The sequence below is a fragment of the Canis lupus genome, chromosome 22 (assembly GCF_048164855.1).
Source record: "Canis lupus baileyi chromosome 22, mCanLup2.hap1, whole genome shotgun sequence".
Classification (NCBI taxonomy): domain Eukaryota; kingdom Metazoa; phylum Chordata; class Mammalia; order Carnivora; family Canidae; genus Canis; species Canis lupus.
The window spans coordinates 23,257,477-23,271,556 of NC_132859.1; the positions used below are offsets into that span (position 1 = coordinate 23,257,477).

General features: G+C 42.4%; 1 protein-coding gene across 9 annotated transcripts in view; it reads right to left on the reverse strand.

The window, feature by feature from the left end:
• The window catches only part of ACP3 (acid phosphatase 3), a 59,314-nt gene that overhangs the window by 25,498 nt on the left and 19,736 nt on the right, over positions 1 to 14,080 (reverse strand). For 8 of the 9 annotated variants that reach the window (XR_012014924.1, XR_012014925.1, XR_012014923.1 and 5 more), the window contains exons 7-10: positions 13,336 to 13,468; positions 9,586 to 9,668; positions 7,418 to 7,521; positions 4,239 to 4,408 (exon numbers count right to left, since the gene is read on the reverse strand). Coding sequence is in view for 4 of the 9 variants with exons in the window: in XM_072792767.1 (XP_072648868.1) it covers positions 4,239 to 4,408; positions 7,418 to 7,521; positions 9,586 to 9,668; positions 13,336 to 13,468 (490 nt within the window). In the remaining 5 variants the exon portion in view is untranslated. Of the gene's footprint in view, positions 1 to 1,644; positions 3,359 to 4,238; positions 4,409 to 7,417; positions 7,522 to 9,585; positions 9,669 to 13,335; positions 13,469 to 14,080 lie in introns of those variants that run through there. The other variant, XM_072792766.1, reaches the window with a different exon arrangement.

Sequence of the window (14,080 nt, forward strand, 5' to 3'; positions counted from 1 at the left end):
ATCTTGCTCCCCTCAGGACATCTCATAAGAATTAAAGAAGCCAAGATGGAATTACAAGTTTTGGGGAAATAACAAGGCTTTCCTGTAGAATATAAGAAAAGAGTCTAGTAAGGGTGAATACATTTATTTGCTAAGCAGTGTTGAAAGATCCAGATGGGATTGGAACAGAAATTTCAACATTCATAATTTGAAATAATAACAATAGGCTTCTGTTCCACTTAGCTGACCAGAATGCAGAAACTATGGTTGTTTTAATCTAGGGTTGGATATTGCTGTGGTGGGCAGGGTATGGGATGGGCCACTATTAGGATGTCAGAATTGCCTATATCGAGGACAGGAGTGGGAGTGAGGAGTGAGCTGGTGTATACCAAAGCAAATTCCCAATGTCATTAATGAATGATGACACATGTCCCGGGAAACTGATGATAGTGACAACAAGAATGAGAAACAGGTGCTGTAACTGGCCTTCTCTCTGAGGGAGGGAAGGTTCTAGAAGGGGTATCATTGAACAGAGGCACTACCCAGCAATGAGGGAACAAGAAAATGCCAAGATGACTATGCTGAAAACAGATCAAATAACACAGACATACTGGAATATACATATGTAAATGTAGTCTGTGACTGGGTCTTTATAGCACAGTCACATTTGAGGCTCATTCATTCATAGCTTCTCTCTCCTACTTATTGAATGATTGGGTTCTTTTTTTTTAAATATTTTATTTAATTTATTCATGAGAGTCAGAAAGAGAGAGGCAGAGACATAGGCAGAGGGAGAAGCAGGTTCCTTGTGGGGAGCTCGATGTGAGACTCAAATCCCCAGGAGCCCAGGATCACAACCTGAGGAAGACAGATGCTCAACCACTGAGCCACCCAGGTGCCCCAAACATTTGGGTTCTAGGTTTCTGATATCTGGGGCTCACCATGAAGAAATTAGGCTAAGTATGAGGGATTGAACATTTATTTATTTATTTTTAAAGGTGTATTTATTTTGAGAGAGAGAGACAGACAGACAGACAGACATTGATTTGTGGCATAGGCTGATTTCTGTGGTGAAAAGGCTCCTGCTTTGACATTATGACCAATTTCACACTATCAAAGTCAAATCTTTGAACTCAGAGTCAGGAAGGGATGTACATATTCCACGTTTGAGATTGGTATGGGCTGGATCCAGCACAACAATCCCTACGTCTTCTTTTTATTAACATATTTTGTAATTCGTTTCACTCTATTTGAATATTGAATTGTTGATACTGGTGTCTTTTTTTTTCCCATAAGATTTTATCTATTTGAGAGAGTGAGTGAAGGAAGAGTGAGAGCACGAGTGGGGTAAGCGGCAAAGGAGAAGCAGACTATCCGCTAAGCACGGAGCCCGACATGCGGCTCCAACTCCAGGCCTCTGGGATTATGACCTGAGCAGAAAGCAGACACTTTACCAACTAAGCCACCCGGGCACCCTGGTGCTGGTGTCTTGAGGAAAAGAATTTTATAAACACTCTAAACTAGGTTTGATAAGAGGAGGTGATGAATTGGCTGTGGAGAAAAAAGGAGAGGATGGGATCAAAAGTAACCACCAGGTTACTGGGTATTGTTGCTAATCAAGATAGAGACAGTAGGTTCAGGGAGGAAAGGTAAATAATTTAAACATTCCTTGAGCAAATATTTATTGAGCACTAATCCATGTCAGGCACAAGTATTTCTGAGGACACATATAAGAGAGAACACAACAGATAAAAACCCTTGCTCTTGTGGAGATGATATTTCATCTTATTATAATTGGCCCCTTGAGGGAAACCTGCAGGAATCTCCTTGGACCCAAAATCTTCTGCTAACTCCCCTACCCTTTCCAGGTTCAAGACACAAAGACATTTGATAAATAGCTTTCTAGAACCTTGTACTATACCATTAGAAACTCCCATCCAAACCGATTTCAGAAGGTGCAGCTGTTACCTTCTATAGGGTAGCCCTTTCTGACATTCCTTACTGCCTCCCTCCCTCTGAATCCAGTTAACTCTTGTCCAACAGAAACCTTGAAGTCATAAGATATAACCCTTGTTGGGACGCCTGGGTGGCTCAGCGGTTGAGCGCCTGCCTTTGGCCCAGGGCATGAGCCTTGAGTCCCGGGATCCAGTCCCACAACGGGATCCCTGCGTGGAGCCTGCTTCTCTCTCTGCCTGTGTCTCTGCCTTTCTCTCTGTGTCTCTCATGAATAAACAAATAAATAAAATCTTAAAAAAAAAAGATATAACCCTTGTTATTCTGTGTAATATGTATCTTTTTTCCTCCCCACTACATTGTACATTTTCCAAGGATGTTTTCTTGCAAGTTCCACCTTAATAGATGAAGCAGAGCCATCCATCAGCTTAGCCTTTTTCTGAAGCAGTCAGGTCCAAACTAAATACATTTTCAATGTAAAATATTCATCTAAGTCAGTCAAAATCATTCTTCTTTACACGAATATTTTTCCTCCGGTAACATTATAATAACATTCCCAAACAAACAAAAAAAAGCCCCTAAAATCTGCCCTTCAGGAATTTTATTCTGATTAAACACACACACTTTTCAAAATTCATCATAAAAGTAATGTTTTTGAACTCCCTACTAGTGACTTTATTCACTATTTTACATTTGGCTTACTGCTGGAAGAAAGTTACATGCATGGGGGAGGAAGAGTAATTAGATGGTAGCCCTGAGGACAAATAGTTACTTGGGAAAAAAAATAATACAAATAAATGTATGAATCACGGTCTCCTGTCGGTCACCCCATGACCCACAAGGAGAGGGAATGGCTTTGCTCTGGACTCTGGCATCCAGTAGAAACCATCTCTAGAAACCATTTCATCTTTATCTGTAATAGTAACGTAGCACGGTGTTCTCTAGATGTGTTGCATCTGCCACTCCTTAAATCTATAGGACTCTAAAGAGTGTCATTTGAACATGATTTCTTCTTGTATAGGGAGTAGTTTCAGCAGGACATGTGAGCTTGCTTAGGTTTTCTGAAGATCTCAGGATCAAAGCCTTACACATTCCTTTTGTCCTCAGAGCAGCTATCACAGCCATACTTCCAACATGCTGGTAAGTTTTGATCTTGGAGGCATTTAGAACATTCTCACATTTCTAATTTTGTTCCAGTTTGATATGTGTCATCATACTTTCTCTCTTATCTCAACTCCAGATTCAACATCTCTTACCATCTTCAAGAGAAACCACTCATGCATCTCTGATGTGTTGTATGTCTAAATAAAATTACTTAATTGTTATGATGTCTGCACTCCAAGAGCTGCCGTATATATTGTATACAGCAAAGTTTTCTGGTAAGTTTGCTTTTGGTTTCTTCAAAAGTAACATGGATTTTCCAGGGCTAAAGGATACAAAGAGGTATTTACTTTTCAGCTTTTCTACCCAATATGTTTTAACATAAATATAAGAAGATAGTACCAGTTTCCCACTGTAGATGATTTCTCTTGATTGCTCCACTGTATGCATTTCTCTGCCTCTCCTTGTGAGAAGGCTGGAACTTGATAGACAAGCTGGTCCTTTGCTTATTTGCCTAGAATTAACTTCTTCCCTTCCTTGCTCTCACTCTAGATTGTAGATTTTGTTTAAAATCTCTTTCACCTCAGGGATGCCTGGGTAGCTCAGGGGTTGGGTGCCTGCCTTAGGCTCGGGTCATGATCCTGGGATCCGGGATTGAGTCCTGTGTCGGGCTCCCTGTAGGGAGCCTGCTTCTCCCTCTGCCTGTCTCTGCCTCTCTTTCTCAGTCTGTATCTCTCATGAATAAATAAATGAATCTTAAAAAAAAAAAATCCCTTTCACTTCAGACACTAAAAGAACTACCTCATTTAATCCTACTCAAGTGATATCTGGGAGTTCTTAAAAAACAAAAAACAAAAACAACCAAAAGTTTCTATGGGGTTAATCATAATAGCTCATGGCAGCCCCACAAACTTTGATCTAAGTCTTATCTCTGATTATATTTGACTTGAGGCCCTTTTCTGTTAACACTGAAAAAAACTACCAAGTTAAGGTTTAGGCAGGTGGGGGCAGGGCTTCATGGAGAGATAGGAATTGACTGAAATCAGGGGTCCCTGAAACATACAATTATCATCCCAAACCCATTTCTCTCAAAGCTGGGGGTGATGGCCAAGTTATACTCTTAAAGCTACCATCTGCCTGGAGACAGGGTATTGTGCCTTTTTGCAGAGCTCTGCATGCACACTAATCCATAATATCCTCAGTACCTTGGTCATTGCTCGTGGTCATACACTCCGTGGACCAGTCTTGGGGGATGACAGGGGCAACCAGCTCAGCAAACTCTGTCAGAGGACAGCTGGGAGTGCAGCCTGGCAGTGTGAGAGGATATGGCTCGTGCTGGGTCTCATTCCGGTAATACATCTCTACGAAGTACTCCCTGGTGGAGGAAGGTAGAAGACAGGGCTGTTAGTTTTGTGTTGTGGAACTGCCATTGGATTTTTTTCCCGCCTGGCCTGTAACATGTCAGCTGTAGGACGAGGAGAAGAATTTACAGGAACGAGTAGATATTAGCTAAGTTAGGTGTGGGAATAGGGAGATTGGGGCAGGTGGGTCAGACCCAGAGGGTGGAAATGGGAGGGCTGGTTTGTTAGATAAACAGGGGCAAAAGAGGTGGGGACCAGGATGCTTATTCTGAAAGGGAGCGGACAGGTGATGACTAGGGGAGTTGGGGGTGATATGATGAGCCTTTGAGTAAGAAGTGGGGGACAGACGGGGTGTTGGGTTTTCTTTCTCCTATTCTCTCTCCTTCATGATTCTTATTTGCTTCATTCTCTCTTTTCCTCTCAGGATTTCTTTTAGGCTTTCTTCTGAATGAAGGTATCTCTGCTCTTCTTATCCAGGCAATAAGCGTGGAACTGAGCAATATTTAACATATGTGCTTAAATATACATCAAGATTTTGTCAAGATTACACCTCAGAAAGAGGGTGTGGGTGTACACCTAAGTCCTTATACTCCCTCATATTTGATACTTTATTTGGAAAAACAAGGTATATGCCAATGTTGTAAAACTAGCATGAGGGCCTTATGGAAGTCACTTGCCAAAGAGGCAGGAGAGAAACTCAAAGGATTTAGTGATCATTCTTGAGGTAGTAACCTCACAACTGCGACTGTTGGGTGTTATTAAAATCAAGCCTTTTAAAATATCACTTTCAGGGGCACCTGGGTGGTATAATTGGTTAAGCATCCGACTCTTGGTTTCATGATCTCAGGGTCATGGGAGGGAGCCCTGTATTGCATTCTGTGCTAGGTGAGAAGTCTGCTTGAGATTCTCTCCCTTTCCCTCTGCCCCTCCTGCTCATGCTAGCTCTGTCTCTGTCTCTCTCTCTCTCTCTCTAAGTGGATAAATAAATCTTTAAAAAATCACTTTTAAAAGCTACATAAACAGTAATAACTATATAGAGATATATTTTTAGAAACTTCCTAATAGGGGATCCCTGGGTGGCGCAGCGGTTTGGCACCTGCCTTTGGCCCAGGGCGTGATCCTGGAGACCCGGGATCGAATCCCATATCGGGCTCCCAGTGCATGGAGCCTGCTTCTCCCTCTGCCTGTGTCTCTGCCTCTCTCTCTCTGTGTGACCATCATAAATAAATAAAAATTAAAAAAAAAAAAAAGAAACTTCCTAATAGTATATGAATGACTACTTATACCCTGGGATGACTTACCCAGTGATAGCAAATTTTATCTCAAGATGATATGGCAAAGATGACTAATAGTCAATCAAAATTCATGATTCTCTTTCCCTATAATAGAGTTATGGCTGAAAAGTGACTACATTTCCCAGACTCCCTTGCAGTAGGTAGGACCAAGTGACTACACTCATTCCTCAGAGATATTGTGGGTTTGGTTTCAGACTACCACAATAAAGCAAATATCACAATAAAGTGAATCAAATGAATTATTTGGTTTCCCAGTGTGTATAAAAGTTATGTTTATACTATATTGTAGTTTATTAAGTGTGTAATAGCATTATGTCTAAAAAATGTGTTTAACTTAATAAAAAATACTTTATTGGTAAAAAAATGCTAACCATCATCTGAGCCTTCAGCGTGTTATAGTCTTTTTGCTGGTGGAGGGTCCTGCCTCGATGCTGATGGCTGCTGACTGCAGGGGGGTGTTGCTGAAGTCTGGTGTGACTGTGGCTAAAGCAACAATGAACTTTGCCACATTGATTGATTCTCCCTTTCACAAACGATTTCTCTATAGCATGTGATGCTCTTTGATAGCAATTTACCCACAGCAGAATTTCTTTCAAAATTAGAGTCAATCCTCTCAAACCCTGCCACTGCTTTATTAACTAAATTTATGTGATAAGCTAAATCCTTTGTGGTCATTTCAACAGTCTTCCCAGCATCTTCACCAGGACTAGATTCCGTCTCAAGAAACCACTTTCTTTACTCATCCATGAGAGGGAAGTCCTCATCCATTAGTTTTTTTTTTTTCTTCATCCATTAGTTTTGATCATGAGATCGCAGCAATTCAGGCCCATCTTCAGTCTCCACTTCTAATTCTAGTTGTCTTGCTATTTCTACCACATCTGTAATGAAGTCTTAAATCCCTCTAAGTCATCCATGTGGGCTTTGGAATCAACTTCTTCCAAACTTCTGTTAATGTTGACTTCATCCCCTGAATCATTAATGTCCTTAATGGCATTTAAAAATGGTGAAGCCTTTCAATTTACATAGCTCAAATGTATCAGAGAGGAATCACTAATGTATCTGTGACAGTTAATGCCTTACTATAGGTCCTAAAAAGATGGAACCCTGGGTCCCCAAATCCCACCATGGGTGAGTCACCTCCTAATGACTAGGGATGTCTCTCTTTTTTCTTTTTTTAGGGGGGAGGGAGAGGAAGAGAGAGAATCTTAAGCAGGCTCCATGCCCAGTGCTGAGCTTGACTCGGGGCTTGATGTCATAACCCTGAGATCATGACCTGAGCCAAAATCAAAAGTTGGATGTTTAACAGACTGAGCCACCCAGGCACCATGAGGGAGGGTCATCTCTTTTGGAGTATTAGATGAGTGAGAAAGAAATGTCCATTGGGATCAGCCTCTGAGAATCTGAGGCTCATTTGTACAGTAGCCAAATTATCCCTATTAGTTAATATATTTGGAAAACAGTTTTAGGAGACTCCAAATTGGCTCTAATGGTGAAGACACAAGACGCACACAGAGAGTTTGGATAAAATTGTTTCATGAAATTCGAAAGTGGAGAAAAGCAATATTTTTAACTTAGTGAATTATTTTACATAGTATATGATTTTAAATTTACGTACCCGACTGAAAATTGATTATTTTAAGAAAATATTTAAGCTAATAATAACAATAACAATAGCAAAGCCTGGGGTCCAGTGGTTTTAATTGTGAAAAGCACCTTGTAGGTACTTACCCCTTTTCAAGATATAATTCCATTATATGGCAGGAAGCATAGGGAGGAAGGATTCCATTATAAACATCTAGTGCCATCTGTAGGCCACTCACAGTAGTGTCATGCTGCGGGGATTTGAAACAAAGTATTTTTGATCTTTACCAGTGATTCCGATGTACATTCCATAGCTAGTAGTATTAAGCACTTATAGAGAACCATGATGGTTTCTGATTCACTTAAATTGGCCATACCCCCCATGGTGGAAAGGGGAAGAATTAATTTTGGTTGAGCATTTGTTGTGTGCTAGGTGGTAAGCTTTTTAAAAAATATATCATTATTTCTAATAAAAAGAAAAACAGACCTAGATAAATTAAGTAACTTGCTTACTGTCATATAACCCCAAAATGGAAGGAAGTAAATTTGAGTCTAATGTTCTGGTTTTGTACTATGCTTTTCTCTAGTGGAACATCTCTGTTTTAGTTTATTTCATTGATTTTTGTTAAATTTTAAAAGGTTTTGGAACATATTAATGCTAGATTATATTTCTTCTCCAGATTAGGATAATCTGTGACTTTAAAGCTGAGAAAAAATATACAAGGTTGTAAATGTTAGAGATGATAAAATGTAAGGAAATAGAGTGCATATCTCAAAAATAATTCTTAATTGTTTATCCCAGAGTGGCTGGAAGGCATAGGGGACTTGTTTTCCATCCCAGTTTTGCTACTAATTAATTGCATAATCTTTGATAGTCCTCACCTTTTATATTTACAAAATGGGCATAACATTGGTTGCCTAAAGTATATGGCATATTTAAAAAGGGCTTAGGGGCACCTGGGCGGCTCAGTTGTTGAGCGCCTGCCTTCAGCTCAGGGCGTGATCCCGGGATCCTAGAGGGGCATGATCCCAGGGTCCTAGGATCAAGTCCCACATCAGGCTCCCCATTGGGAGACTGCTTCTCCCTCTGCCTATGTCTCTGCCTCTCTCTGTGTCTCTCATGAATAAATAAATAAGATCTTGAAAAAAATTAAAAAATAAAAAGGGCCTAGAACTGATTTACTGGAGAAAGAAATACAGTTACAGATTTATGACTTGCCAGAAATCTCGCAGGTTAGAACTGGAAACCAGATGAGAAATTAAAGAAACTAGCAGAACGGATTGGCTTCAGAAAGCCCCTCTCCAGGAAGCACTACACTCTGTTCAATCCATGAGCTCTTTGTCTTCTTACACCGTTTAGAACCCCGGATGATACACAAACTTCCCTGTACCTGCAGTCACCTCTTCCAACTTCCTGCAGAATGAAAACATGGCTTTCTCCAGCCAAACCACATCTGAGATATCCTCTGTCATCGAGAAGTGGGTGGGAAGCTGAATTACCATACTATGTGTCCTGGTTCCCTGTCCCTGCAGATTCCCTAGACAGCCATTTCAGTGCTCAGTGCACCCCTTGAATCTCCACCCTCCGCCCCCCCTCCCCACTATCCCCTGAACAGTGCCTCTTTCCCTGGCTCCTGCTCCTAAGACTAAAGTTTTCTCCGAGACTTCTCTTTTTCTTTCTGCATCCAATGTAGCTCTAGCTTCACATTGCAGCCCCCTCCCCCCCCTTCTATTTCCTTTGCCTCCTGGAGATTTCTATCTGGATGCTCCCTGGCATTTCAAACCCACTCGTCTAAAGGGCTACATTCCCTTGGCCCAAAGGTGCCTCTGTTAATGGCTCCACTCCCCTTCCAGTCCTGGAGGCTTGAAAAATGGCCTTCACTTGTGGTTTTACTTCCACATCGTTACTCTCTGTCTGCATCCCATTCATCACCACATCCCGTTCATGCTCTGCTTTTAGTTTGGAACAGAAGTGATGCATCTTTCCTCCGTGCCACCAAGGTACTTGCTTGCACTGCATTTCTATCTTGCTTTGAATGGTGTTTATGTCTTCTAGTCAGTCCTAGATTGTAAAGTCCTCAAGGGCCAGAATTATGTATTGAAAATTTAAACTTAAAAAAATAAAATTTAAAAATGCCAACCACATAGATGGTCATATATACACGTAATATACACAGGAGATCTGAAGGATCAATATCTAAAATGCCTACCATCTACTGGACAATAGGGAAATGATGATGAAGAAAATGAGGCTCCATCCTTAAAGAGATCACTGCCTAAATAAACCGACTTTGAACAGAGGTGATGATACTTACTGCAGAGTACATGATAAGTTTTCTGTGGTTTGATGGCTGAGTTGCAATCTTCATGTGATTAAGGATCTCACTGACCAGGACACCTTAAAAAAGATAGACCAACAAGAGAGCTGAACCAAACATGGGCTTACACTTTTCATTAATTCCTACTTTGCGATTCTCCCTGCCATCATTCTCAAGTCTTAAGAGACGAAAAGCAGTAACTTCAGTTGAGCATCTACTGTGTGCTTTACATGATTTTACTGAATCTTGACTTCTATCCCGTTTATAGTGAGAAAGCTGTGGCCCAGGGACACACAGGGACTCAAGCGCAGGCTAGGCAAGGAAAGTTGGATCGGCACACTCAGGGCCCTACTATCCCCAGGTTTTGTTAAAGCTTGAGATAGGAGGTTGAAGGACTTGGAAGGAATCACCAATGGCATTTTTTCAGACAGTCGTTAGCTAGTGCTCTTCTCCGGGGCAGCCCTGAAATGACAGCCTGGCCTGTACTCCTTTACCCCTCTTGCTTGTGCTCTCTGGTAGTCAAACCTGTGGGAGAAGGCAGCTTTCTGGATGTCTGTGCAGGTCATGGACTGTTTTCTGTGGACTGTTTCTCTAGGCTACCCTGGTATCACTATTAGGGGGCAGCCAGCATCTTTCATCTGAGGGCTCCACTTGTCTTCAGTAGAGGAGAGCTCCTGCCCTTCATCTTTGTTGTTCCTGAGGTGGTGAAGGACAGGTACACAATTCAGAGTCTTCATCCTCTTGGCAGACACTGAAGGCTGAGAGGTATCTTGGGGTGCCAGGTGCTGTCTTAGAACATGTGGCCCCAGGAACTTCCACAACCATCACCTGAAGTCTTCTTATATTTCTGGTGCTTGCTTGCTTCCTCCCTCCCTCCCTGTTTCCCTCCCTCCTTCCCTCCATCCATTTTTATTTTAAAGATTTATTTGTTTGAGAGAGAGGGAGAGAGAGAGAGAGAGAGAGAGCACACAGGAGGGAGGAGCAGAGGGAGAGAGAGAAAGAGAATCTGAAACAGATTCTATTCTGAGTGGGGAGCCTGATCCTGGGCTTGATCTCATGACCTGGAGATGACAACCTGAACAGAAACCAAGAGTCGGAAGCTCAACTGACTGAGCCACCCAGTTGCCCCGGTGGTTTCTTTACTACACATGTACTCTCCCAGCTTCAGAATGACGTGTTTGTTTTTGTAAAGAGCAGGGCATGGACGTTAATAGACTATCATTCTAGACTCTGTGGTCTACTCAGCAAACACCACACTGAGCAGTTACCATGGGCCAGATACTGTGTGAGGTGAATCAGACTCCTGCCCTCAAAAAGCTCATAAAACAGTTCAAAGAGACTGTTTATTCATCTGTATACCAAGAGGCACAATAAAGGGTTGATTGTGAAGGGAGGTGTTCTGTGCTTCCTGCAGATGCTGGGACTCCCTTGACTAGGAATGGAAGAAGCTAGCTGCACATCTCCAACAGGTCTAGACCACTGTGTTTCAGAGAAGGTTGCTTTCTCAGAGTCCTTTAGGGGCAACATCATTACCTATCAGCAACTTGGCCTTTAATAGTTGCCTCTGTAGCAGCCTTCGGTGTTGATAATGGGATATGACATCAGCTCTTGGTTCTGCAGTGATTGTCCATTTTTCCCCAGAAGAAAACTAGCACTAACTACCACAGTTACCCCCTAGGCTCTGTCATGCCTATAATTATGTTTTATGGGAGGCCAAACTGAGGTTAGAGACATTCAATGACTTGTCCAAGGTTCCACAACATGTACACAGAGGGGCTGGACTTCTCTGAACCCAGCATGTCTTAATAATTAGACTACACTGCAGCATAGGCTAGCTTCTAAGTTCTCTGTGACATCGTTTATTAACTGCATACACTAGACAAAATATCACTGACTACAAGATATAAACTTCCCTTCCCACACTCTTGAGCTACAGCAGGGGCTGGCATACTTCTTCTGTAAAGGGCCAGACAGTGGCTTTGTCAACCATATGGTCTGCCATAACTGTTCACTCTCGGGTGGAAGCCCAAAAGCAGCCATAGCACTACCTACCTAAATGAGTGTGGGCTGAGTTTCAATAATATTTTATTTATAAAAAATAGGCAGCAGGCTGGTTTGGTTTGCAGGCTGCAGCTTACACCAACCTGTGGTATACAGCAAGAAGAGGTTTACAGTAATACAGATATGACCAGCCATATATCATAAATTCCTAAATGGACCTTAGGAATTTTTGTGGGGTGTGTGTGTGTGTGTGTGTGTATGCATAGAAGGAGGTGGGTGGAAGCGTGCATAGCACCAAATTGTGTCATCCCTAAAATCAACCAATGAAACAAAAGTTTTGGCAGAGATGGGAAGATGCCAGTCAAAGTCCTGATGTTCCTGTGTGCCTCCATGTCACTCAGACAATACATGTTTTCTTTGCAGGATTGTGTTTAGCTGCTTCATCACCCAACAAGCACGTAGTTGACAAATCTCTTTGCCTAGCCAGATCCAAACAATAGGCTGGACTTGGGTTTTGGCAGGAATCACTCAGGAAACAATTTCCAGGTCAATCAATACTCTGGACTTCTCCAGAAAATGGGACAGGTGCATTCACACAAATACCAGCCTTTAGAGTCTGACACCAAAACAACACCTTAGGGAAGAGCTCTTAACCAGCAATCTAGTTTAATGCACTGATCAAATGGGGAAACCGGACCAAGAGGGGAAGTGACTTCTCTGAAATTCAATGTTTAATAGTCAAAGGAAAACAAAAAGAGCAAATGTGAACCAAATGTGAGGAAACCCCCAGTTTTTCTTCCCATACAGACATCTGCATCTATTATTAGACTATTCTCAACCTCTGCCTGGCTTTCCCTGCCCATTTCTTCACCATTTCTTGCATCTAGAGACGGGCTTCTGAACTTTGATGTTTCATGAGGTACCTGGGGCTTTCATTAAGATGCAGATTCTGATTCAGCTGGTCTGGCTGGGGTGGGGTCTGAGATTCTGCATTTCTAACCAGAGACTTGGTGATGTTGCTGCTGCTACTGCTCCTATGGACTGCATTTTGAGTAGTGAGGGGTGAATTTCTCAGCCCATCATGGGGGGACCTCCACTAAGAGCCCTGTCTCCACCATTTCATGTGGCTTGGGATTGAGTCATACCTTGGTACCTGGTAGTTGAGGAGTATGACGTGGTGTATGTGTAGCCAACGAGGCCCAACTTCTACCCTCCGCCCCTTCTTGTTTAACACATCAGATGGGGCTGCTGCCTGGGCCATGTCCTGAGTGAACATTTGCCCAGTCTGGTCCAACAGCCAAGATGTCTTTGCCTCTATGTATCCTCCCGGGGGCTCTGCTGAACTTGTCCTGACCCCACAGTGAGTAGGGTCTGGAAATGGTTGGAGTCCTGATGTGATTGCTCTGGTTTTCTCAAACTTTCTAGACTATTTGACTTGGGACATCTCCTGTGGCTTAGAATTTCTTCACTCTTCTGTCAATCTGACATAATGGACTTCATCTTATTCTCCATCCTTACTTTAAATGTCTACATTAATAATACCTAGACCTGATGCCCCCTTTGGCGTCTTGGCCTACCCCCCACCCCAACTACTCTCAGAGGCATCAGCATCTATTGCTGCCCTGCCTGGTCCTCATTTCTTTTTTCCACCTACTTATCCTGATTCTAAGAGCTGGGCAGCCTTTTGCCTGGGTCTACTTTCAACCACAAATCCAGTGCATTCTTTTTACTTTTTTATATACTCACCCCCTTGCAGTCTAGATTTCTCTTTCTGCTTGTGAATTCCATAGATGGACAGGATGGACAATTCTGATAATTCTTTCAACTTAGTCATGGTGTCCTCTGTGGCCCAGGAGGGTAAAGTGAAATTGTGAACACTCTGTAGCAAAGAAAAAGGAAAGCAAATGTGTATTTTCATTTGTTGACTTTCTCGTCCTCTTTCTCTCACAGCATCTACTGGGTCTAGCCTTTCTTGTCCAGCCATTTCTCTCTAGGAAAACTTGACTTTGTGATAAGGAGTGGTATTGATTTTTCAGAAGGGAAACTCACAGAGACTGATTTGCTCCTTCCTACCAAGTCCATAGCTTTTGGCTTCAGTGTGGGTCCAAAGGGGGATTCCTATTTTGCAGGAAGGGTGAGGTAGGGCAAGAATGTACCTCATTCCTTTAGGAGAGGTTTAGAAATCTATTAACCTGTAGGGAAGGTGACACTGACAGGGTTAGATGATGTTTCTGCCAAAGATGAATGAGTGCCCTGAGAGGACAGCTGGGAGAGGCAATATATTTCTGGAGCTTTCAGTACCAGACCTTCCAACTCCCAGCATCTTCCAGTGTACTGACTCCTGGGGAAAGTGCACTGTACACACAGTAGGCTCTTGGTGAATTTTGTTAAATGGATGAATAAGCTGTACAGCAGGGCAGGTATAGACTTTGTGCCAATATTTATTACTTGCTATGGACAACTGATTAAGAATCCCCCAGATTTGGGACAC